Source organism: Haemaphysalis longicornis, unplaced genomic scaffold (assembly GCF_048455015.1).
Source record: "Haemaphysalis longicornis isolate Haplotype H1 unplaced genomic scaffold, Haemaphysalis longicornis Haplotype H1 scaffold_8, whole genome shotgun sequence".
Taxonomy (NCBI): Eukaryota; Metazoa; Arthropoda; class Arachnida; order Ixodida; family Ixodidae; genus Haemaphysalis; species Haemaphysalis longicornis.
Window position 1 is genome coordinate 185,558,793 of NW_027526445.1, and position 25,294 is coordinate 185,584,086.

The following is a 25,294-nucleotide window of genomic DNA, read 5'->3' on the forward strand; positions in this document are numbered from 1 at the left end:
CTTGCTGGGTCACGGCGAAGAAACTTTTTGGCAACCGTAGCAGCTCGACTGAAAGTGCGCGCGCATGGTGCGATATCAGGAACAAGGCGACATCTGTGACGACACCGGAACGTATAAAGGCATCGCATCGCCCGCTGCTCTTCAGTGGGTCCGGCGGCAGCATGGAATGCACTCGCTTCAAATTCTTATGCTCTGTCTTGCAGGTAAGCTTGAAGTACAATTTCAAAAGCTATAGAAGTAGCAACTATTTCTTACTGCTGCTGCCGGACCCCCCTGCAGACCTCATGAATATGTCTTCTGTGCTGATGAATTTCTTGAGAATGCTGTTGCTCGTGTGTGGTGATGTGGAGAGTAACCCTGGTCCTGAGGTCGAAGACATGTTGCGAGAATTGCTTTCGGGGCAGACTAAAATCACACAGGAGATAACAGGTCTTTCCTCTAGGGTTGCATGCTTTGAAGAACGATTAACTAAAATTGAGCTGTCCATTGCATCAATTACTGATGTTGCGCCACGCGTGTCCGAACTCGAGAAAGCCGTAGCTGACATTCGAGATATTGTTAGTAAATTGGACCGCAAAAACGACGATTTAGAAAATAGGTCCCGTAGAAATAACCTGCTCATCTATGGCTTAACTGAAAACTCTGGGGAAACTTCGGATGAGTTGCTGGAAACGGTAACTGGACTGATTACATCAAAACTAGAAGTTAAGTGTGGCGATATCGAACGATGCCATAGGCTGGGAGTGCGTAAGAGCAGTAGCACTAGCCCAAGACCTGTTATTATTAAGCTGCTGGATTTCAGAACTAAGGTCGCTATTTTAAGCAATGCAAGCAAGTTGAAGGGCACGGAAATATTTATAAATGAAGACTTCTCTGTGCGCGTGAGGCAGATACGCAGGGAACTGTGGCAGAATTCCGCCGAGATAAGGAAGGATGCGGAAAAAGCCAGGCTGCACTACGATCATTTGTTGGTGGACAACGTTCGGTATTCTTGGGATGAGAAGAAAAAAGCTATCGTTAAGGAAAGCAGTCGGTTGTCTGCTACAAACAATGAATGACGGCTTAGTGCGAAATCCTTTGCGCTTTTGAATTTAAATGCGCGTAGCCTAGTTAATAAAATTGCAAACTTTAACTGGCTTATTGAGTGTCATAGTCCACCAGTTATCTGTGTGACTGAGACTTGGTTAAATGAATCTATCCTTGATCATGAATTCTTGCCTCCTGGTTACACGGTTCTAAGAAAAGATAGGCCTTCTGGCCGTGGTGGCGGAGTAGCACTTTTTATTAAAAGTGGTATTGAATTCTCTTTACTGCCAGAACTCCCAAATACTGAATCTATATGGTGCAAATTAATGCTTGATGGTCTCGCTATTGTTGTTGGTGCTCTGTATCGTCCTCCTAACTCTGCCTCAGACGTTTTTTCGACTGTGAGTGACTATATTGTTGGACAAAAGCTGGACTGTTCTAAACTCGTACTCACCGGTGACTTTAATGCCCCCTCCATCGATTGGAATTTGTTAACATCAACTGGTCGTGACAGAATAATTTGTGATTCTTTAATTAATATGTCAATAGCTTTCGATCTATCGCAGCTGGTTGATAAGGCTACGCGCGAGGATTCTATACTAGATCTTGTTTTTGCCAACCACGAATTGGTTAAGAATGGATATCAGTGCAGGGTTGTCGATGGAATCTCCGACCATAAGGCCGTTATTGTTGCTTTAAATGTTGCTTGTAAGCCAGTACGACCAACGTTTCAGACTGTGCTGAATTTTGAATGCGCAGACGACACTTCTATTTTTGCTAAACTTGCAACATGCTTTGACGATTTCTTATCTTGTAGTGACCACTGCAGTATTGATACGTTGACTAACCAATTTTACAGCATAGTTAATGAATGTATAGCGCAGTTTATTCCTCACAAGAGCATAAAACGCCATGCCAAACACCCTTGGTATACCAGGTCAATTATACAGCTTAAACGTCGTATTAAGCGACTGCGAAAGCGACGGAGGGTTCACAATAATGACGGGGAGTCCCAAATTAACTTCCTTAAATCTGAACTAAAAGCTAAAATGAGTGATGCGAGAAAGTTTTACTTTAATACCACGTTAAGCTCTTTTATGAAAAATAATCCCATTAAGTTTTGGAAAACTATCAATCCTACCACTGCCTGTCCGTCAACTTTCGTGATAGATGATGTGTCCTGCTCCGAGTCATCCAGAATTTCTGAAGCCTTTAATAAGTATTTCCAAACTGTATTTGGAGATGACAATGGAACGACCCCTGACATTCGTATCAGCCAGGAAATAGATTCGTTTCCAGCAATTGAAATTAGTTACACTGGCGTTCTTAACCTTTTGTTGAATATCGACACTACTAAAGGTGCCGGGCCAGATGGTATACCAAACATGTTTTTGAAGCGTTATGCAGAATGGAATGCTCGTTATTTATCTATAATTTTTGCTAAATCGATAGAGACCGGTACTGTGCCGACCATTTGGAAAATCGCCAATGTAATTCCTGTGTTTAAATCGGGTAATAAGCAACTCATTTCTAATTACAGGCCTATTTCATTAACGTGTACCTGTTCCAAGCTTCTAGAACACATAATTCATAAACATGTACTTCAGTACCTCACTGATAACAACGTATTGTCGCGTAATCAGCATGGTTTCCGCTCTGGTTTTTCTACAACTACACAGCTCATTGAATTCACTCACGACATCGCTTCTGCTCTTAATACTCGAGGTCAGGTTGACGCCATATTCATAGATTATAGCAAAGCATTTGATGTAGTGTGTCACAGAAAACTTCTTACTCGACTCGGAAATATTATTAACGATGACAAAATAATAGGCTGGATAGCTGATTGGCTACGTATGAGGTCACAATTTGTTACATTTGAGCATGCGCAGTCATCGTCGTGTGCAGTCACTTCCGGGGTACCACAGGGCTCGGTACTTGGGCCCCTATTGTTCATTATTTACATTAATGATGTCACACAGGTAATTAAGGACACACCAGTGAAGCTGCGATTGTACGCTGACGACTGCGTTTTATATACTAGCGTAAATAATGCTCATGACCAAGATGTTCTGAACAAAGTATTTTCGTCTTTTTGTGGTTGGAGCACCGCGTGGCAAATGAACATTAATTACCAAAAAACTGTTCAAATGACATTCACCAATAAAAAACAGCCGCTAAGGTTTAGTTATAGTTACAATGGGCACTACCTAAACTCTGTGAATACATTCAAATATCTTGGTGTTACCTACACTCAAAACCTAAAGTGGCACCAACATATCGAAACAATTTGCGCTAGGGCACTTAGAAAACTGGGATACATAAAACGAACACTCAAGCACTCCACCAAGGACTGCAAATTAACCGCGTACAAATCGCTCGTCCGACCATTGCTAGAGTACGCCTCAGCGGTATGGTCACCCTATACTGCACTTGACATAAATATGCTCGAGGGCATACAGAAAAAAGCAATACGGTTTATTTTTGGCCGGTATGACCGCAATTTTTCTCCCTCATCTCACGCATGCTCATTGTCGTTAGAACCCCTTGCTTTTCGACGCACACTTGATCGCATCACTCTGCTACATAAGATTGTACACAGCCGCAGTTCCATTGAAGCACCGATTACTCTTTGTCATTCAGCACGACGAGCCACGCGCCGATCTCACCCACTCAACATTGTTCCCTTCCAGCCATTTGTAAATTGCTTTAAGCATTCTTTTTTCCCAGCCGTTGTTGAGATTTGGAACAACCTAGATGGTTCCCTGCGCGAAAAACCAATTGAACTGTTTTTGAAAGAACTGCCCAACCATATTTTGTAACATGTTTTAAATGATTTGTATGTTTATGTGGTGCAGCTTAATGTATGTTCTTTTCTTTTCATGATGTACCCACTCCTGCTATGTCTCGTGAATCGAGACAGCAGTATCTGTAAATAAATAAATAAATAAATATATGATGTCACCCTGAACCGGCCAGACAGGCAGGCCGATGCAACGTTACTAGTAACGTTGGGCCGATGTTTCGTCACGCCGAAAGCGATTTCGCTAGTGCTGCCGATTTGTGGAAGCTCGTTGCCTGGACAATCAAAATCGATTTTACATGTGATTCCGCCTCGGATCGCTGCCAAAATTTCTGTGAGGCATCTGTACAGACTACTGAAGCCAATTATATCATTTTTTAGGCTTCAAAATTTGGTGTCAGTACTCCTTTAAGGGTCGTCATCACCATCATCATAATCATAATCATAAGCCTACTCAGGTCCCCTGCAAGACGAACTCCTCTCCCACTGACCTCCAACTGCGGCTGTCGTGCGCCTCTCGAGTCCGCATTTTACAACCGAATTCGCTTATTTCATCCCTCAAACGAATTACTGACCCTCCCCTTCTTTTAGACCCATCTCTTGGTATCGACCTGTTAGCCTGTCGGTTCGCTTCACTACATGGCCGCACACGTCTGTTTCTTTTACTTTAAGTCAGCTATGATATCACGTGCTCTAGTTGTTCTTTGATCCCGGTATCTCGTTTTCTGTCCTTAAGTGTTACTCCTAACTCCATTCATTCTATGACCATTTGAGCCGACCCAAGTTTGCTTTGTAGTTGTTCAGTACAGCGCCACGTTTCAGCTTATAGGTCATAACAGGCAGAATGCACTGGTTGTAGATTTTTCTTTTGAGTGAGAGAGGTAGGTGATTTTTTATTATTTGGGAGTGCTTGCCAAGTGCTGCCCACCTCATACCTATTCTGCGTCAGATTTCTCTCTCGTGGTTGGGGTCAGCACTAATCATCTGTCCGATGTAGTTGTGTTGTTTTACTGCTTCTAGCGTTTAGTTTTCTAAGCTGAAGAGGGCGTTTTCGCATCCTTATTCCTCATTGCATTAGATTTACTCATATTTATTTTTAGCTCCACAGCCATAGTTTCTGAACATGGTTCCTCAAGCATTATTTTCAGGTGTTCTGCAGTCTCACTCAGCAATACTATGTCGTCCGCAAACCTCACATGTTTCAAGTATTCCCCGCTTATCCTTAGTCCCATGTTTTTCCAGGCAAGCTTTCTAAACACCCCTCCAGACATGCTGTGAATAGCTTTCGCGAGATGGTGTCACCCTGTCTTACTCCCTTCCGGATCGGGAATTTATCGCTTTGCCTATGGACAGCTATTGTGCCCATGCATTCTTTATATATGTCTTCTAGAAGTCTTATGTAGGTTTCCTCTATTCCCTTGTCTTCTAGTGTTTTTATCACGGCTTCAGTGGGTACGGAATCAAACGATTTCTCATAGTCGATGAATGCCATGTAAAGGGGTGTAGTGTATTCTGCGGATCATTGTATCACTTGAATGATAACATGAATGTGATCCATGATTTAGTACCCTTTGTTAACCCTAGCCTGCTCTCTGGGTTGTTGGAAGCCCAGACTGTCACCTTTGCGGCTAACTACAGTCAAAACTCGGTCTAACAAGACACGATCTTACGAATTTCACAATATAACAAACAATTCAGAGTCCCCTACAGGTGCCTATATAATTCAATGCTTTTATGAACCTGAACTAATGAAACATTCAGCGCACCCGCCGCGGTGGCTCAGTGGCTAAGGCGTTACGCTGCTGAGCACGAGGTCGCGGGTTCGATTCCCGGCCGCGGCGGCCGCTTTTCTGATGGAGGTGAAAAGCAAAAACGCCCGTGTGTACGAGATTTCGGCGCACGTTAAAGGTCCCCAGGTGGTCAAAATTAATCCGGAGCCCTCCACTACGGCGCGCCTCATCGCCTTCGTTGCGTCGGCGCGTTAAACCCTACAATCAATCAACATTCAGCGCCATTCCCGAGTTAACGAAGTATTTAGAGAAGCAGACAAGAGGAAGAAGAAGAAATCCCGCCTAGTTCCTGGAACAGCTTCGTCGGCTTTAACGAGGTGCAAGCAGACTTGAGCTTCCACGACTACCTGGGCGCCAACGCAGGCGTACATGCCGACACGACGGAAGTTTTTAGCATGAAGAAATCGTACAGTTATTTTAAGATGTGTCAGACGATGCTGACGACCCAGAAGCTACTGAAGCTTCTGTACCCGCTCCAGGCCATTTGTAGCACGCATCTGACTTGCCCAGGCACTTTGCTGGGGCTCACTAAGGAACAGAGGACGCGTTGAACACGCTTGCGTGCTACGAAAAGTCTGTCCGCCCAATGCTAACGAAGAGTACGCATGCAAAAACGACACATTTTTTTCCGGGCAATAAATCTGTTTCCCTCTGTACTCCTAGCGTTTTATTGTTAATATTTTCACCACAGACTTTTGGCGTGCTGCTAAACTCTGGGCAGGCGGGCCTCGCGGCTGCCACCGGTATGATGTAGTGGTTTTAGTTACTCTTACTTACCCTCTTTAGTTACTAGTGGGAAATCGCAATTTGAACTTGTACTTTAAGTCGCTGCCCCGGGTATAACGTCGCCGACATGCAACCTGGTGTAGAATCGTTCTGCTACCTCTATTATCTCGTCCAAGCTGTGCGTTATGTTACCCTGCTTGTCTCTGAGTGCGTATGTCCCGTATTTGACGACGGTTAGCTTTCTCTTTGTTACTTTCAAGCTTCCCCCTGTTCCCAGCGTTTCCTCGATGACCGCCAAGGTGTATGCGTGAATGTCATTTGCTTTAATTTTGTAAATCAGTTTCGTCAGCTCGGCTAGTTCAGTCTCATCTTGCATACTTGCCACTTTCAGGTTTTTACGTTTGGCAATTAGTCCCTTCGTTTTTTAAATTCGTTTTCCACTTTGTTCCCCACATGTGGCTCCTCCCACACCTGCTGCTTGTTCACTGACTGCCATATTAGGTTGTCATTTAGCCTGGCTACACTGTCTTCGTTGTGCTAGTCTAAAAGCGCAAATTTGTTTTGAAGAGTTATTTTAAACTCTTGTGATCTGGCTCTGCCTGACTCCATGCGGAGGTTCTTGGTTATCACGAGCTTCTGATGGTATTCATAAACCTCAGGTTACTTATGTCTCTGCAAATCCCACCAGTATATCTCGTCGGCTCTTGCGATTGCCCATTCCGAAGTCTCCCACTTATTTTTCTCCCATTTGCTTGTTACCGACATCTGCGTTAAAGTCTCTCATCGCAATCGTGAACTCTGTTGTTGCTTTCTTCATTGCTGATTCTACATCCTCGTAGAAGCTGTCTACGGCTTCATCATCATAGCTGGTTTTTCGAGCATAGTAGGCCTGCGCTCTGTTTAACCTGTATCATTCGTTTAGTTTGATAACGACAGCCGCGACTCGCTCACTAATTCTGAGGAACTCCTCCACGTTTTCTGCTATTTCCCTGTGTATTAAAAACTCCACCCTCTGTTCTTTCATCTCTTGGGGTCCACTGCAGCATAGAATATGCCCACTAGTAAGCTCCATGAAGCCTTCTCCTGTCCTTATTACTTGTCTTACCCCTATGATATCCCACTTAATGCCCGAGAGCTCCTCTGGTAGTACATCTAAGCTTCCCTCGCTAGACAAAGTGCGTGCGGTGAACGTTTCCAAGGTAAAGTTGTAATGGCGGCCTGTCCGGACCCAAAGATTCTTAGCACCCTCTGCTGCATCGCTGTTCTGACCGGTGAAATGGACAGGTGCTGTACAGCTGCTGGGGCCCGAGGGCCGAGAGTTGAGTTGGTCGTCATGGGAGGTGCAGCCATCTGCTACACCAGGGTGGCCAGATCCTTCTACGGTGAGGGATTGCTGTTAATGTCCCCAAGAGCCTTCGTAGCATGGTTGAACCTTTCTAGTGTAGCCCCTTAGGTATCCGGGATGATAGATACTTCCGGAGCCGGCAGCACTTCATACCTGCATGGCTGAGGCACAGAGCCAGACAAAAAATTAAGAGAAAGCGAGAAGAGTTTCCCGCGGACGACGTTGCCGCGCACGCCTGCAGTGGTATTTAGCTACTGCTTCTAGTTCTGCTTTTTTGCGCGCGGTTCTGAAGGAATAATCTGAGGCGCTAGCTTACTGATGAGCGATCACTGACGTCTGGCCGTTGGAAATGCCAGCCGGTGCTGCACTCATGTGTAGCTACGATAAATGGCGAATTTGCAGCTCAGGTGGCAAAAGGGCCGCTGAAGGTATATTAACGTCCTTCCTCGCCATTTGAGCACTACTCTAGGCCAAAACACTGTTTATGGAAAAAACAGTGGCCTTTTGGCAGGGCGGCGTGAGGGTTAGGCAACCCTGTGCTCTCATAAGACTGGAAGCCTTTTGACCGCAAAAGGGGTTCAAAAACTCTATTTTTTTTATTTTCTACATAACATTTTAGGGGTAAGGCAACAAAATATGTGCGTTTCGGGGAGATGGCGTAACCAGTGTCCCATTTTTCCTTACACATGTCTAGGAGTCACGTAGTAAAGATTGGTCTGTCGTTTCAATTCAACGAAAGTTTGCTCGTGGCTACTACAGACATTTTCAGCGTGTTGTGTGTTGTTATTTACTGGTTCGTAGCGCTTTGCACACATCCGCGCCTCGATTGGGATCTAACCCCAAGACTACAAAAGCAAAATCACCCTTTAAAGCTAAAGTCCCAGAAGTCTGCATCCTGCGGGCATGACTTGATCATATGGAGTAAAAAAAAATTAACCTTTCTTGTCGAGCATTGAATATCCGTTCCACACTTCATGTTTCATCTACAAGAACGTTTGATCTGCTACAGCTGGCCTGGTTGGGGCGTCTTTTTTCAACTGTGACTAAAAATGATTACGCCCTCTCACTGTTTAAATTAGAGGGAACAAAAAGCTCTTAATACTGGCTGATGTGTGTGTTTTGTGAGGAAAAGTTCTATAACGAGGCTTAAGTGGCTTCATGTGCGCTGAATTTTGGCTGCAAGAAACTTGCAACACTTACCTTTTTCATCATTGTCAACATTCCCTAGTAACCTGTGCCTCCGCTTCCTTCTGAACAGCAATGAGGAATTACTGTGTTTTTCGGAAATTTTCTAGTACGTTGTTTTATAAGAATTAATTTTGAGAATTCTCTTGGAATGGCAAAACCTGGTTTCTGACAGTGGCACACACCTTCTTGAAGTAAGACCTTTACAACTCCTGTCTATCTCTTTTCAGCAACTTCGATGGACTTAGTAATAACCGAAGGAGCTTGGTAAGGGCTTTCTTAAAACGATTTATGTTGTTTCCGATATAACTGTGTGCTTCATTATTTAGTAAGAAACCAGAATGGCTGTGCTTAAAACGTAACTGGTACTTTTATGCAAACTAGAAGCTAAGAGCAACCGTAAACCTTTGTCATATATTTATTCGAGAATCGTATCTCCAAACAGTTATTTCGGTATCATACAAACACTGCATGTTTTGTAATGTTGGTGTTGCGTTTTTCAGTCTCACTAATAAGGCATTTGGCAGGACGTACAAACTGCATTGGATGCCGAACGACCCAAAATGACTCAACAACAAAGTTGGAACAAAGCGTAAAACCAGCGCCGGTTTAAAATGACAGTGACGTGAACAGTTTGCCCTCTAATCGTATGCAGAGCACGAAGGAACTAACAGAAACGAAGCCACACTATAGCCCCAAAATGTTCATTTTAGCTAATTCAAATTATCAGAATTAAAGAATGGCTTCGACTAAGCCAAATATGCTGTAAAGTGGTACTGCTGAGCTTTGTAATTCGTTTCTTTGTAATCCATTTTGCATGTCGCTTGTGTTTACAATTACAAACTTGAAGGTAGAAATAGTTTAGCGTGCGTCGCCAATGCCAGAAGCTGTTAACACAGGTGAGGAAATGCGCAACGACATCCTGTACTATTTAGAAAACACTTAGGCTCATGCCTTCAGTGAGTGAGTAGCACAGGAGACGGTACGGGTTCTTGAGGTGTATTGCAAGATCGTGAGCACTAGGCAGCTAAAGGCTCCTCTTCACTTCAATTGCGCAAAAAACTAACGAAGACAGGAGAGAGACAACACGAGACAGAGCGCTCTGTCTCGTGTCGTCTTTCTCCTGTCTTCGTTAGTTTTTTGCGCAATTGAAGTACAGCATGGATTACCAACTCGCCCAATCCTACAGCCTACTAAGCTCCTCTTCAGCTTGTTCAAAATGACGTCTGGCTATGCAAACACAGACACACACAGAGGGAGGTGTGCGAGAGTACACACACGCACGTACGGGCTTACGCACGCACCTACCCACACGCTTTCTGTCTCTCTGTAAGACACTTTGCAGTCCTCAAGTTCACCAGCCACATTTGCTTGAACCTTGGAGTATGATAGGTCTACAGTGAGTGTCCTACGTTGGAGTATTACAGTATCAACAGGTATGGAGTAGATATCTGCGTTTACGTCTTAATGCATGGCGCGGTAGCGGCACTTTGTCTTCGGGGGAGCTTTTTTGAAATAGAGCTGCTGCATTCACCATTCATGGTCTCCAATTGCTGAAGGTCAGATCAAAGAGCGCGACTGGCAGCAGCAGTTTTACCCCGTGGCAGACGAAAATAGTGACTTCCGGCAGGAGTGCCTACGGAGGAGATTAAACCCCGCGGCACATGCGCGGGTCCGGCTGAAGTTACTTATGCTCTCCTCCCCGCCGTGTGATTGCCGGTGAGCCTGGTGACGCACCGCCTTTGCACAATACAGCTATCAGTACGTCTGAAGAGAGATACAAGGGGGGGTCACTTTTCGCTTCTACCATCATTTCCGGTTGGCGTTGACGGCGTCGTTTCCAAGAACGCCCGAAAAAGCAGCTTTACCCTGGAGCAGGAGCGCTCGGTTTGCCGCCTAACTATACCCGAACTCTCGGAGCTAGGTTTGACGAGGACTTCCTTGTTTGCTGTGCCGTTCTCTGTCGTTTCAGTGCGCACCACTTAAGCGCCCGCTCCTGTGGTAGCACGGCGCCGTCGTCCCTCGTTGTAACCTAGCGAACGAAAAGGACACTGAAGACAAACGAGATAGAAAGAGCAGAAAAGCGGAGGAGGAAAGTATGGTGAAAGTGTGAGGGGGAGGGTGGTATGCCGAGACGGCGGGCGCTACGATATAACTGAGAGAACGAAGAGACCACCGAAGATAGAGCGGGGGGGGGGGGGGGGAGCAGAGGCTGAACGTATGGCGAACGGCGCATGGCATGGTTCCCCGCGTCGACGCGCAACGCTACAAAGCCACTGTATATCGTGCGCCTTGGTGCTTTCGCTGATGCGGGTATCACTTTTCGGGACAGAGCCGGTATGCGCCGTCACCTAGAAGACTGCAGTTGGTCCTGTGCACAAATTTCTCATTACGAAGTAATGCAATCGTTACCCAAATTTTTAACAGCCGAGCTGTTGTTACTGGCCGTAACTTCGGAATTCGTGCGCGTCGAAAACCCCCCGCAAGGAACATTATCACGTAGGCGTCGCGCAGGAGTCACATTACGCACTCTACAAAAAAAAGACGCGTGATAGCGCCCACCGCAACACTCCAGACAAGCGTGCGCATGCTCTAAGTATCGTAGGAGAGCCGTTCGCGCTAGAGCTCGCATCGTCGAGCGCATGCGCTCAGTATAGTACACAAGACCTTGCGCACCACGTCTTCGCAGTTCTCCGCATGGCCCGGCCGCGGATAGTTCGCACGGCCGTGGAAGCGGCCGTGAACTGAAAGGCAGGGCGTGCTACTGAAAGTACCTATGTATCAGTTAATGCTCACCTACAACAACAGCTGCGTGATTCAAGTCTTGCGCATGAGTACAAGCTTCCCTGGATTTTTCTTTTTTTGTTCATGTGTCGCTCCGCATACGCCAGTTTGCCCACAGATTTGGCTGAGAAACGCCACCTATTACGCATGCAATTATGCAAGCATGCTGTTTGCATGCGTATTGCAAATCAAAGCCTTTGACCTTCGTCCAAGTACTTCCATTTTATGTGCTTTCCTTTGCTAAAGGGACTTTCTTTTTTTAAAGATTACGGCTACCGTAATCGCAAACAGCACAAGCCTTTTCCGAGCAAACAAATTAGGATATTTTTCAATGACATCACTCAAAGCCAGCCGCTTTCTTTTTATGGTGCTGTAATCATTCACCGCGGTCTGCAAATCTCCCGTCGTAGCGCAACCCAGCTACGTAAAAGAGATGGATATTAAGGAGACACTGGAAAAATTTGTGACCACAAAATAAGTGAAACAAATTTGTGAAATTAAAAGTCTTAAGAGCATAAACCATGTTTCAATTGCTTCTCAGTGGGCTTACACGGTGTGCCAAAATGCAGCTACTGAAGCGTTCAAAATGTTGACGGGATCAGGCCTTGAAAATCATGTTTTTCATATTCATGCAATTAACGAACAAAACGATCATTATTCCGTACAATCATTTGTAAAAATGAGGAGATTGAACACTAGCAGCTATGACAGCAGCAATCACCCTTTAGTGTTTCTGGGAGCATTTTGAAGATAACAGGGACACATTCATATTGTTTTTGCTTTTCTCTTTAAAGGGGCCATGCAGAGAAAACACGTTTGGTTCATTCGAAAGATTTCTTCGTTACAATCATTCTGACTCAACTTTTAACGCACACTTCGCTCAAATAAGCTACCTAATTTGGGAAAAAGGGAATGGCCATGCGACCCACTGGTTCATTTACCGCAACAAATCCTATGATATCATATGCCCACCTGTGCGATTGACTGAGGCTGCCGAAACCAAACGCAGGTTAGGCATGGATTATACGCTTGACGAGCCAGCTATTTGCGCTTAAATGTAATGCATATTCATTTTACAGCGGTAAAAACGGTACGGTAAACAACAAAAGTTGCGAAAGTACATGCAAGCATAATAGAAGTACCCATGCGCACAGCTGTTGGCAGGGGACGCGCACTATGCTTGTTTTAGCTGCACAGCTGTCCGCTGCTTTGGAGTTGTCTTACACGACACTTGCGAAATGGCGTAAGCGACGTTGTCCTACGGGACCCTGTTTGTCGAGGATACCCGATGTTTCACGAAACGATTAGCTTCTACAGTAAAAAAAAAAAAAAACAAGCCAGGTGCAAATACTGTAAAAAAACAAAGCAATGGCGGTCAACGGTCCGGGTCTAAGTATGGTAGCGCCATCTCGGAGGACGGACGACAATCAAGGCAGCAGAGATGAACGACGCAGTGGAGGTTCGTTTGAATGCGCGCACTTATGACTCCATGACAGACCTTACGGGAACACGTGATTTAGTAGGAAAATCAAAATATTACCCTAAATTGATAATTTTCTTTGTGAAGAAGGCATCATATGCGGCGGACAAGCGCTGGGGGCACTGTAAAACACGAAATATTTTGAATAAATTGAACTTGTATTTTGTCTGCATGGCTCCTTTAAGGGTTGTGTGGATGTTTACAACCTACATTTCTTTTTGGTTGAAGCAAATTTTAGAAATCACCAAGTGTTATGTTCAAGAAAAATTTTCTTAATGATTTTATTTACTATGTGTATTTTGCCTGATGATTGACGGGCTGTAAAAGGGAATTTTTTTAAATAATGGTGAGCAACGAAAGGCTCAGCGAGCTCTCGCAGAAATGTTTGGTACTAGCATTTGCCTGCACTTACTGGCAGTATAACTCCTATTTCCTTGCCGTTTTCAGGGGCTTCAATCAAGATCCCACTGCGTCGGATAAAGAGATATGTAAAGAGTGCGTATCGCTTCTTTTTTATCCTGAATTTTTTTCTTTAGTATAAGTTAGTCAGGTAGCCGGAATTGGATTCTATTGTGGCATATACATACATACATACATACATACATACATACATACATACATACATACATACATACATACATACATACATACATACATACATACATACATACATACATACATACATACATACATACATACATACATACATACATACATACATACATACATACATACATACATACATACATACATACATACATACATACATACATACATACATACATACATACATACATACATACATACATACATACATACATACATACATACATACATACATACATACATACATACATACATACATACATACATACATACATACATACATACATACATACATACATACATACATACATACATACATACATACATACATACATACATACATACATACATACATACATACATACATACATACATACATACATACATACATACATACATAACATGTTGAGAAGAAACGTGTCCGGCTTTGGTTATTTCACTTGCCGTGGTTGTTACACTGTCCTGCCGCCCCTGTAATCAGGTCAAGAAAAAAACTGCCCTCTGTTCTGCGCTGGAATGTACGATTGTCATTCACAGCTTAAAAAACAACATTTTTGTCACGAACACTCAAAGCATAATTGACCGCAGCAAATAGCAGTGCAGACCAGTATGGGCACAGCCCGCGAATAGGTATGTAGATACAGTGAACGATTGTCATAACTATACATAATTATACTGAACGGCCTTCTACGGTCTTTCAGTATTATTTGACCATTACTTCTGCCCCGGGGATATTACCTCACGCATCGAAATCGATAAAATCAAAGCTCTCGAAGTACCTTTAACTCCTTAAAAATAACTATCTTCATCATTTCAGAAATTGATTTATAAAAATGCCAAGGCAATGTATGTCGGGATAACTGCAGCTGGCGGTTGTCAGTTGCTATCAAAGTTGAGCAGAATTTTCACTACTCAAATCTACGCTCTTACTAAATACCTTAATTATTAAAAGCTCTCTTGCACTGCTTCTTCTTCTTCTTGCAAGCTTCTTCTAGGAACTACATCGAAACAGAAGCAAATCACGGCAATTTGTTCGATTTGATTTTTTATGATTTCTAAGGAGCGGCAGCATGCTCAACCTTTCAATTTAATATTCTTGGAAAGAAAAATACAGTTGCTCATAACATGGAAGATGGTGGACAAACAAGAGACAAGAATTCGGACCACGTGGCAGCCTCAGTCCGTTGCCATGGTTTGCAAACGAAGGCCTGCCTTACGGTATTCTTGGCACGCTCTATAAAGGAATAGACCCTATATATATATATATATATATATATATATATATATATATATATATATATATATATATATATATATAGATATATAGTCTGCCAAGATAAAACCTCACACAGAGCGCGAAAAAATAAGGTTAGTAGAGACAGACACACGAGAAAGACGTAGAAAATAGAAATAAGTTTACTGACGTTTCAGGAAGAGGACTTCCTTTCTTCAGAGTACAGAATAAGTTGGTTTCAGAGTCAACATCGCTAAATTAGGCATAGGGGTGCTCTTAGGCTGTTCTTTTACTAGGGTTAGTGAAGTTAACATTTTTAAATATACGTAAGAAACAAAGAAAAGAAAGACGCACCCAGAGTGGGGACCGAAGGGGACTTCCGTTCTTGAGAGTGCTCTGAAGAAACGAAGTTCTCTTCCTGAAACGTGAGTACACTTTTTTCATGTTTTTTCTCGTGTGTCTCTGTCTCTCCATACCTTATCTACATTGTAGGGTTCAACGCGCCGACGAAACGCAGGCGATGAGGCGCGCCGTAGCGGAGGGCTACGGATTCATTTTGACAACCTGGGGATCTTTAACGTGCGCCAAAATCTCGTACACACGGCCGTTTTTGCTTTTCGACTCCATCAGAAAAGCAGCCGCCGCGGCCGGGAATCGAACCCGCGACCTCGTGCTCAGCAGCGGAACGCCTTAGCCACTGAGCCACCGCGGCGGGTGCCTCATATAATCATCATCACCACCAGCCTATCTACGCCAACTGCAGGGCAAAGCCTCTCTAATTAATCTCCAATTACCTTGGTCCTGTGCTTAACTGCGACCAATTTATCCCCGCAAACTTCTTGATCTCTATTGCCCATCTACCGCTCTGCCGCCCCCTGCAACACTTGCCTTCTCTAGGGATCCACTGTGTTACCCTTAATAATCAACGGTTATCTTGCCTTCGCATTACATGCCCTTCCCACGTCCATTTCTTCTTAATTTCTAATATATATATACATATATATATATATATATATATATATATATATATATATATATATATATATATATATATATATATATATATATATATATATATATATATATATATATATATATATATATATAGCGTATGAATGAAGTACGATGGGGCCGGTAAAAAATATACAGTGAAAGAGAAGACTAATGGGTAACGAACGAAAATGTATAACATTCTGACGAAGGCTTCTCCGAAGCCGAAACGTTAATACATTTTCGTTCGTTACCCATTAGTCTTCTCTTTCACTGTATATATATATATATATATATATATATATATATATATCTATATATATATATATATATATATATATATATATATATATATATACATATATATATACATGTGTATATACAGGGTGTCCCAGCTATCATGCACCAAGATTTAAAAAAAGAGAAATAGCGCAACTCCAAGAAAACCTAGTGCATAATATTCGCAGTACTGTGAGGAAGCGGAGAGTATTTTTTTCGTTAATGAGACTTAATTAACTAATTGTAATTAATTATCTAACTCGAGAAATACTGTCCCAATCACTAAAGTGTCAATGAGGCACTTGTAGGTAACCACGAGGGGCATCTAACTGCGGTATTTACAGCGATGAACTAATTGCGTACACATTTATTCTGACTGATAAAGGAAACCCGCGAAATATGAAAAATACCACGTGACGGCGCCTCCGCGCGCACCGTAAAGCAACGCCCTCAAACAGGCTGCCTTTGAGTTAGCCAGAATGAAATAGACAAAAGAAAGAAAGAAGAAATCGCAAGCGAGTTTGTTCCTTATCTGCACACGCGTCCCGCGAATCTTGCTGCTGCTGCTCCTTCCATGCATGCTATTATGAAGGTGATACGCTGTCTCTTCGGGCCGATAACACGCGAAGCAGTTGCTTTCAATCAGCTTTGTTTGGGGACGCTGCTTTACAATGCGCGCGTAAGCGTCGTCACGTGGTATTTTTCATATTTCGCGGGTTTTCTTTATCAGTCAGAATAAATGTGTACGCAATTAGTTCATCGCTGAAAATACCGCAGTTAGATGCCCCTCGTGGTTACCTACAAGTGCCTCATTGACACTTTAGTGATTAGGACAGTATTTCTCGAGTTAGATAATTAATTACAAATAATTAATTAAGTCTCATTAACGAAAAAAATACTCTCCGCTTCTTCACAGTACTGCGAACATTATGCACTAGATTTTCTTCGAGTTACGCTATTTCTCTTTTTTTAAATCTTGGTGCATGATTGCTGGGACACCCTGTATACTGGGGAGCCTTTTTGTTTAAGCTTGATCAGTTAGCAGTGCTCGATCTGTACACATTTTCATCAGTGCTTGTCGTACACTACTACCAGTACTGGCCCCTTTCATATGTCGTAGTTACAATGACCTGCATTATTATTATCGCTTGAATATAATAATAATAATAATAATAATAATAATAATAATAATAATAATAATAACTATCTTGGGTTGTTTCCCCCCCCCCCGAGTACTCGAATAAAATGCGTCCCAACTTCCGTCCCTCAATATACATATCGGCTACTCTAGTGTACTATACGAGAGTAACCCTTGTTGCTTCCTTGTCACCTAGCGTCACCCTTTCACCGTCTAATCCATGTGCTTAGTACGTGTAGATCTGACCCAGGAGGCTTGGCTTACATTACGGCGCCAAAATATTCAGCTTGTTGTTTGGAGGGCCACCTCAGCCTGCCTGGTCCTGCAACGAATCTCTCCGGGTACCAGTGATGTTACGCTAGATACTTGTAGCAATATTGGGAAGTATCTCTGGTGCCGAATCGGCACTGTCTCATCAAAGCATGGTGTGGCCACCATGATGCAGGAGACGGCCGCAGCATCCCCGTGTGCAGAACTTGGAATTAGCTACTCTTAGTTTCAAGCAATTGGAATCACCTCAGCAAGGTGGCCATTAGGTCAGTGTTACAGGATGGTGTTAAGAATCTTCCCCTCCGGATATGCCGCCTGCGAGTTTATTCCTGGCAATTCTCAATAATAAGAATTTTTGTGAAGCCAGGGCAGCTTGGTTGTGCGTAAATGTGATATTCTATGATTGGGTGAAGTCAGAAAAACAGGTTAGGGTTTTAACATTCGCGCTTTTAGAGGAGCAACGAGGTCAGTGTAGACAGGCTAAATGACAACCTAATAACGGCAATTAGGGAATCAGCAACAGCAGTGGGATAAGAAACATGTAGGGAGCAAACTGAAAAACTAATTAAGAAATTAAAGGCAATATTTGCCAAACATAAGAACACGAAAAACACTAGTACGCAGGACCAGACTGAAATAGCCACGCTGTCCATACCGATTAACAGACGTATTACAAACGACGTTCGTCCTTATAACATTGCAGTGATTGAGGAAATGCTGCAAAAAGGGGGAAGCTTGAAATAAATTACGAGGAAGTTAGCCATGGACAAAGACAGGATGTACGCGCTAGGAGACGAGCAGGGTAACATTACCCACAGCTTGTACGAGATAATAAAGGTAGCAGAACGATTACACACCAGGCTGTACGTCAGCGGCGTTAGACCATGGGATACTACCGAGCGTACAAGCTCAAATTGCGGCGTCCCATGCACTAGTAACTAAAGATGCAGTAGGAAAGGCTCTCAAAGGTATAAAAATCGGAAAGCTATAGGTGACGACCGCTGAACAGTGGATCTTTTGAAGGCGGGAGGAGATATTGTACAGGAAAAGTTGCTGTACTTTTTTCGGAATGTGCAAGGACTCAAAAAATGGCCATAACCTGGAAAAACGCCAACAATATTCTGATCCATAAGAAGGGAGGTACCAAGGACTTGAAGAATTACAGACTCATCAGCCTACTCTCAGTTGTTTACAAGCTCTTTACCAAAGTTATAGTCAGGCGCAATCGTAACATCCAGGATTCCCAACAACCCAGAGAGCAGGCTGGGTTGAGGAACGGGTACTGAACCATCGATAACATCCACGTCTTCAAGCAAGCGACTGAAAAATCCGGAAAATACACTAATCCTCTTCAACCTTTTCACATGTCATTTACAGCTATGGGAAAGCGTTTGATTCCGTACTCACTACAGCCGTGCTAGAAGCACTAAAAGACCAAGAAATAGTGGATACGTACATAAGACTTCCAGAAGACATATACAAGGAATGCACGGACAGGAGAACGCTCCACAATCAGAGATAAATTTCCGATTTGAAACGGAGTATGATAGGAAGCACTAAAAGACCAAGAAATAGAGGAGACCTACATAAGACTTCTACAAGACATATATAAGGGATGCACGGGCACGATACCCTCCGCAAGCAAAGCCATAAATTTCCGATACGAAAGAGAGTAAGACAGGGAGGCACCATATCGCCAAAACTATTGCCAGCATGTCTGGAGGGGGTATTTAGAAAGCTTGACTCGGAAAACATAGGATCAAGGATAAACGGGGAATGCTTGGGCTGTTTGAGGTTTGCGTACGACAGAAGAGTCTTGCTGAGTGAGACTGCAGAGCACATGCAAACAATGCTTGAGGAACTACAATAAAACAGCACGGCCGTGGGGTGAAAAATATATATGAGTAAATATAAAATATAGAGGAATAAGCATACCAAAAGCGGCCTCTTCAGCTTAGGAAACGAAGCGCTAGAAGAAATAAAAGAATATAAATGCCTCGGACAGGTGGTTAGTGCTGAACCCAACCATGAGGGACAAATCCGGCGCAGAGTAGGCATGGGCTGGGGAGCACTGGGCAAGCACTCCCAAATGATGAGAAGTAAGCTACCTCTGTCACTTACAAGAAAAATCTACAACAAGTTCATACATACCACCGATGATGACATATGAAGCTGAAATTTGGAGCCTGACTAAGGATTCAAGGATTTTATTGAGCATTTTTCTGTACATACACATCGCACGCAGTTATTAGTACAAAAGGAGGTCCCAAAGTAAAACTGTCGGGTAAAACTAAACAACCAGAAAGCAAACTTATGTCTGCTCAACGGGCAATGGAACGAATAATGATAGGAGTAAACCTCAGGGACAGGAAACGATTTTCCTGGATCAGGAAAAGCTGGAAGATGATATCTAAGTTCAAATAAAGAAAAAAGAAATGGACTTTGGGCACCTACGTAGTGAGACGAGCCGACAACCGGTGGGCAATTGGGGTAATAGAGTGGATACCAAGAGGTCTGTCTAGAACAAGGAGAAGGCCATTACCCGATGGAAGGGTGAAATAACGAAATTCGGGGTGAACAGTGGACTCGAGCAGCGCAGGGCAGGAACCGAGGTCAGTAGGAGAGGCCTTCAATCTGCAGTGGACCTGAGGTAGCTGCTGCTGCTGCTAACAAGGATGGTAATGATTTGTGTAATCAATGGCACTAAGAGTGCAAAGAGCTAGGGGTCAGTTTCTGGTGGGAGAATTGTAAAGAATTAACGGTGGGGTCTTGTTCGTTGTGATCCAGCTTCGTAGGAGGTAAGTGTAAAAGTCGCATAAGCCTATGCACCAATATCTAGCCTAGGAGATGATGCTGTTGAGAGTTTTTCGAGGACCTCGAATCGACAATAAATAAGGTAAACTCTAGTACAGAACTGTGATGGGAATTCTTACCGCAGGAGTGGAAAAACTCTGAAGAAGTTTTGGGGCATGAAACCCTATTATTAGTGGTTTAACTAGAAAGCCCTACATGTCTTGCTGTGCAATAGAATATAGAATCCGCGCTCATGATACACCCACTTGTATCGGGCGTTCTCTCGAGTCAACTGACTGTAATATTTCACCAAATGATAATGTCAAAGACACTAATATTTTCTATATTTCCCATTCCTGGAGTTGTTTTATTGCCTTTTTTGCAGATTCTGGATGACTTGTGCTTGTCATAAACCTTGAAGGTCACTTTTGTCTTTTGAATGCTGTTTCAGAATTCCTGAATGGTGCATAGCCATGCTTCGCGACTTGGTTGTTCGGCTGTCTGCTAGTTCCACAGCAATGTGAGTGAAACCAATAGAAAACGTGCATGCCGTTACATTAATTATAACGTGAGTATTTCACCCAACAGCAGCGCACATGTGAGTAACAAATCAACAAAATAGCTGCTCAAAAAGATTGCCCATACATTAACCTATCATTTACTTGTACTGAGAAACATATTTTTGTTTATTTACCCTCGGCGGTGGTCTTCCTGGCTCAATGAATAGGATTATTTGCTAATATAGCTCATGGGTTACCATTCCGCATTGCTGAATAATGCATGTGTACAAAAATCTTTTTGGAACCCTTTCGGAATTTACTTTGTTACTTTATTTCCGTAAAGGCCTGATAGGAACAAAGCCCCTGTTTTGTCATTCCGATGCCGCCCCTTTTCCGGAAGTGTCCCCCCTTGCGTTTTTTCTAAACAATTGGGATATAAAGGAAAATAGGTATTTTTTACCCACAAATACTGTGTTACAAGTAATGTATTAGATACAGTGTTAAGCCCTTTCACCGAAACGTAAGAACGAGTGACGGAATGCTCCTGACTCAGCTAAGGTCTTTGGAGGACTTCCGGCGGCACAAGCGTAACAGTACCGCAAGGTACGATGCGGTGGTACAACGGGCCGAACTACAGCACCTCCACAGTGGTGATGTATATTGCAGAGGCCAAAACGTTTTCTCGCAAGTGCTGTGTGCGTCAGCATCCTGCCCACTGTCACATTCTTGTCACTGTACAATAAGGGTGGCTCACCTGTTAATTAGGACTGACTACTTCATGACCCACGGTCTTAAAAACCACCGTGCACGAATGCTAAAAGTTTTAAAAGTACGTGTACATGTGAACAACGGCCTAGTGCGCTTAATTTGGAAATACTTCACTCCCGTACTGAAACAAAAAATAAAACTCTCGCACGGAAGACCATTGCCACCGTCTACTGAAAACTAGATAAAGTAAAAGGCATTTCTTGTTTATTTCTTTATTGCAGTAAAAATTGGCTATATTTCCCAAAAAACAAACTAGGCCGTTGTGAACAATATGTATTTGTAAATCTTTTCGTATTGGCGCATGATGCATTTTAAGACCGTGGGTCACGAAGAAGTCAGTGCCATGGGAACGTAATCAGGTGTTTCCCTTAAGCCCCACCATGCCGCTTTCATGTAAAGAGGTCCGAAGAGACCCGGAACGTTTATTAGTGGCCACCGGTGTTTATAACATCGGAATATCATACCCAAGCATGGTTTAAAGGCGCCGTAAGGCAGCCTACACACTAAACGTTTTTAACCCCTTTTGGCCGAAAAGGGTGCAAAAATCTTCTCCCATGGCTAACACCCTTAAAAGGTGTTTTGGCAAAAAGGGTGTACGGATGAAAAAAAGGCGTTGAGCTCTCAACACCCTTAAAAGGTGTTCTGAAAAAAAAAGCTGTATGGATGAACAAAGGGTGTTGAGCTCAACACCCTTTTGTTGAGTATCCTCACACCCTTTTTTAAGGGTGATGGCAAGCGCAGTGGCAATCTGATTCGGCGGATCGCACAGCATTCAACACAAACATTCAATACGCACACGTTACATTTGGAACACAAATGCATTGAGCGAGAAAACCAACTGGATGCAAGCGGTACAGGGAGTGCATACTTTTTTTTTATTGCCTGCTTGGCGACAACACAATACGCACTGCTCAGTACACAACTTAGTAGCTCCAGCAACCAATCGGCTGAAGGGACTGGCTTAAAACATCTCAAGTTGCGCTAGAACATCCGGAATGGGTAACCACTCAGGTTCTTCCGGCATGACTCGTAAACTTCTCTTATATAAGCAACGCTTTCAATGCGAGCATCCTCTTCGGCATTTTGAACCGCCATGCGAGTTGTCCACATAGAATGCAGACTTAGTGCCATGAACATATCATAGGGCACGCCTACATCATCGTTTACGGGCAAAAAGCGAATGTCATAAGGCGTTAACGGTAAGTCTTTTTTCAGGGTTCGTTGGAGGATGTCCCAGTAAAACACCGCATCCCAAAAGTCCAGAAATATGTGCTCAGTTGTTTCCAGCTTCCAGTGTCCATGGGTGTACATATAGTCCTTTTTCCTGCAGCCAGGGTTTTACCGGTAGCGCGCCGTTATGAAGTTTAAAAAAGAAAGATTTAACAGATGAACGTACTGGCATTCGTTTCACTCTTTTGAGAACATCTTTTCTTAAACCCACAGCATATAACTGACGATAAACCGGAACAGGCAGACACACATCACTCATATCTTTGTACAAACGTTTCCGCGGTACACTACTCAAATACTCCGAGTAAAACCTAACCCTTAAAATCCTAAAAGCATCCACCACTTCGCGCAAGAACCCACGCACACGTACACATCGCATTTCAGAAGTTGAAACTACATAGTCTAGAATAACATCACGTAGTCGGACTTGTAACACAGTACGTAGAAAGCCATCTCTCTGATCTCTCAGAAACATAAACCTAGAAACTATTTGTCAGATAAACAAGTGTGCCAGTCCCAATCCACCGCTTTGCACCGAGCGAAAAAAATTAGATCGACTCATGCGCTCCCAACTTGAGCCCCACAAAAACACCGCAAACACTCTGTGCAGCTTTTGTATGTTCCTTCTTGACATACAAATCGCCTGTGGACGTACCATACCTTGGCAACAGCAAACACATTACATACTGATGCACGGGCAAACATTGACAGATCCCTTCTCCGCCCCCCCCCCCTCATTGTGTTATTTCTCTCTAACTCTATCAGGTTCTCTGTCCCAGTACTCTCTAGCGCCCTGGTAGTTTTCAAGTGGGATGCCCAGATACCTGGCCGGAGTTGTCGTCCAAGGCATGTGCTCGAAAAACACTGGCCTACTTTGCCAGTCACCATGCCAAAATCCTATGCACTTGTTCCAGTTAACTGCACTGGCAGACAACTCGCAAAATCGCTTTAGGTCGTTCACCACCTAACTCACACTTTTCCTATCACTACAAAAAACAGCGATGTCATCGGCATATGTCAAAATTTTAACTTCACTGCAGTGCAAACGGAATCCATGTATATTTTCATTTTGAAGAATTTTTAAACAAAAGGGTTCAAGATAAATCGCAAACAACAAGGGACTCAAGGGGCACCCCTGCCTCACCGACGACAGTGTATCAAAACTTCGTCCCACTTTTTCGTTTAGAATAACACTAGCTGAGCACTGAGTGTACGACATCTTTACACCTTCGAGGATGACGGATCCTACGTTAACGTGTTCTAACACTGATAAAAGAATGTTATGCGCAACACGGTCAAAGGCCTTCTGCAAATCAATTTTAATCATCGCCACGTGGCCCCTAGTGCGTCGCAACACTAATACACTTCTTGCGACATGAATATTGGTAAAAATAGATCGTCCCCGAAATTCCACATGTTTGATGCGTTCCAACAATTATTTTCATTACTCCTTGCAATCTTATAGCCAAAACCTTCACGAAAATTTTGTAATCAACATTCGTTAAGCTGATTGGCCGATACGACTCTACCGCCAACAGCTTTTCAGGATCATCAGTTTTAGGAATTAACACAATATGGCTATTCCGGAACGAAGGCGGTGTTCTCTTGGATTCATGCGCTTCCGTTATGACCCTGTACAAAATTACTGCTATATCTTCTTTGAAGAACTTGTAAAACTCGGTTCCCAATCCATCTGGCCCCGGTGACTTCCCTGTGGATAATTCGTCGATGGCGTTATTTATCTCCTGCAAACTGATCGGCGCCTCCATGCTTGCTCTGTCATCATCACTTAACTTTGGCATTGACGGCAGAAAGTTAGCTCGTAATCTTTATTGCCCTGCTTTTCAGTTCCCAGCAGTTCCTTATGATGTTCAAAAAACGCGTGCTCCACGACTTCAGAGTCGCTAGAAACCACATTAATGTATCGAATAGCTTTAATCTCGTTCTTTCGCAACTAACCCTTTTCGTCACTCAGGGAACGTTTGGTTGGCGTTTCGCCCAACCAGAGTCGCTCTGCGCGTGCGCGCACTATGGCACCCCTGTATTTCTCGATGTCTATGACCTCCAACTTATTTTTAACCTCTCTTATTTCTTTTGTAAAAGTTCCAGGCTGTTGAGCCTCAATGCCTAGCAAGAAGTGCAACTGGCTTTGTAGTTGTGTTTCCTCCTCTTTTTCTTTATGACGTATGACGGACGATCTTTCTTTGCACTTATCTCAACGTAACTTTTTAGCTGTTCCCAGACATTGATAAGTGACCCACTTTCTGTTCCGATTGCCTGCTCTAATCTTTTCTTTACACCAGTTGTGAATAGTTCATCATTCAGTAGTTTGACATTAAATTTCCAG

The 25,294-nt window shown here is 43.4% G+C and overlaps 1 protein-coding gene across 6 annotated transcripts in view; it reads left to right on the forward strand.

Moving 5' to 3' along the window:
* LOC144148723 (uncharacterized) overlaps positions 1–25,294 on the forward strand; it is a 204,859-nt gene that overhangs the window by 83,590 nt on the left and 95,975 nt on the right. For all 6 annotated transcript variants that reach the window (XM_077680246.1, XM_077680247.1, XM_077680243.1 and 3 more), the window contains 3 exons: positions 9,106–9,142; positions 13,587–13,634; positions 20,901–20,969. In XM_077680246.1, coding sequence (XP_077536372.1) covers positions 9,106–9,142; positions 13,587–13,634; positions 20,901–20,969 — 154 coding nt within the window. The remainder of the gene's footprint in view (positions 1–9,105; positions 9,143–13,586; positions 13,635–20,900; positions 20,970–25,294) is intronic.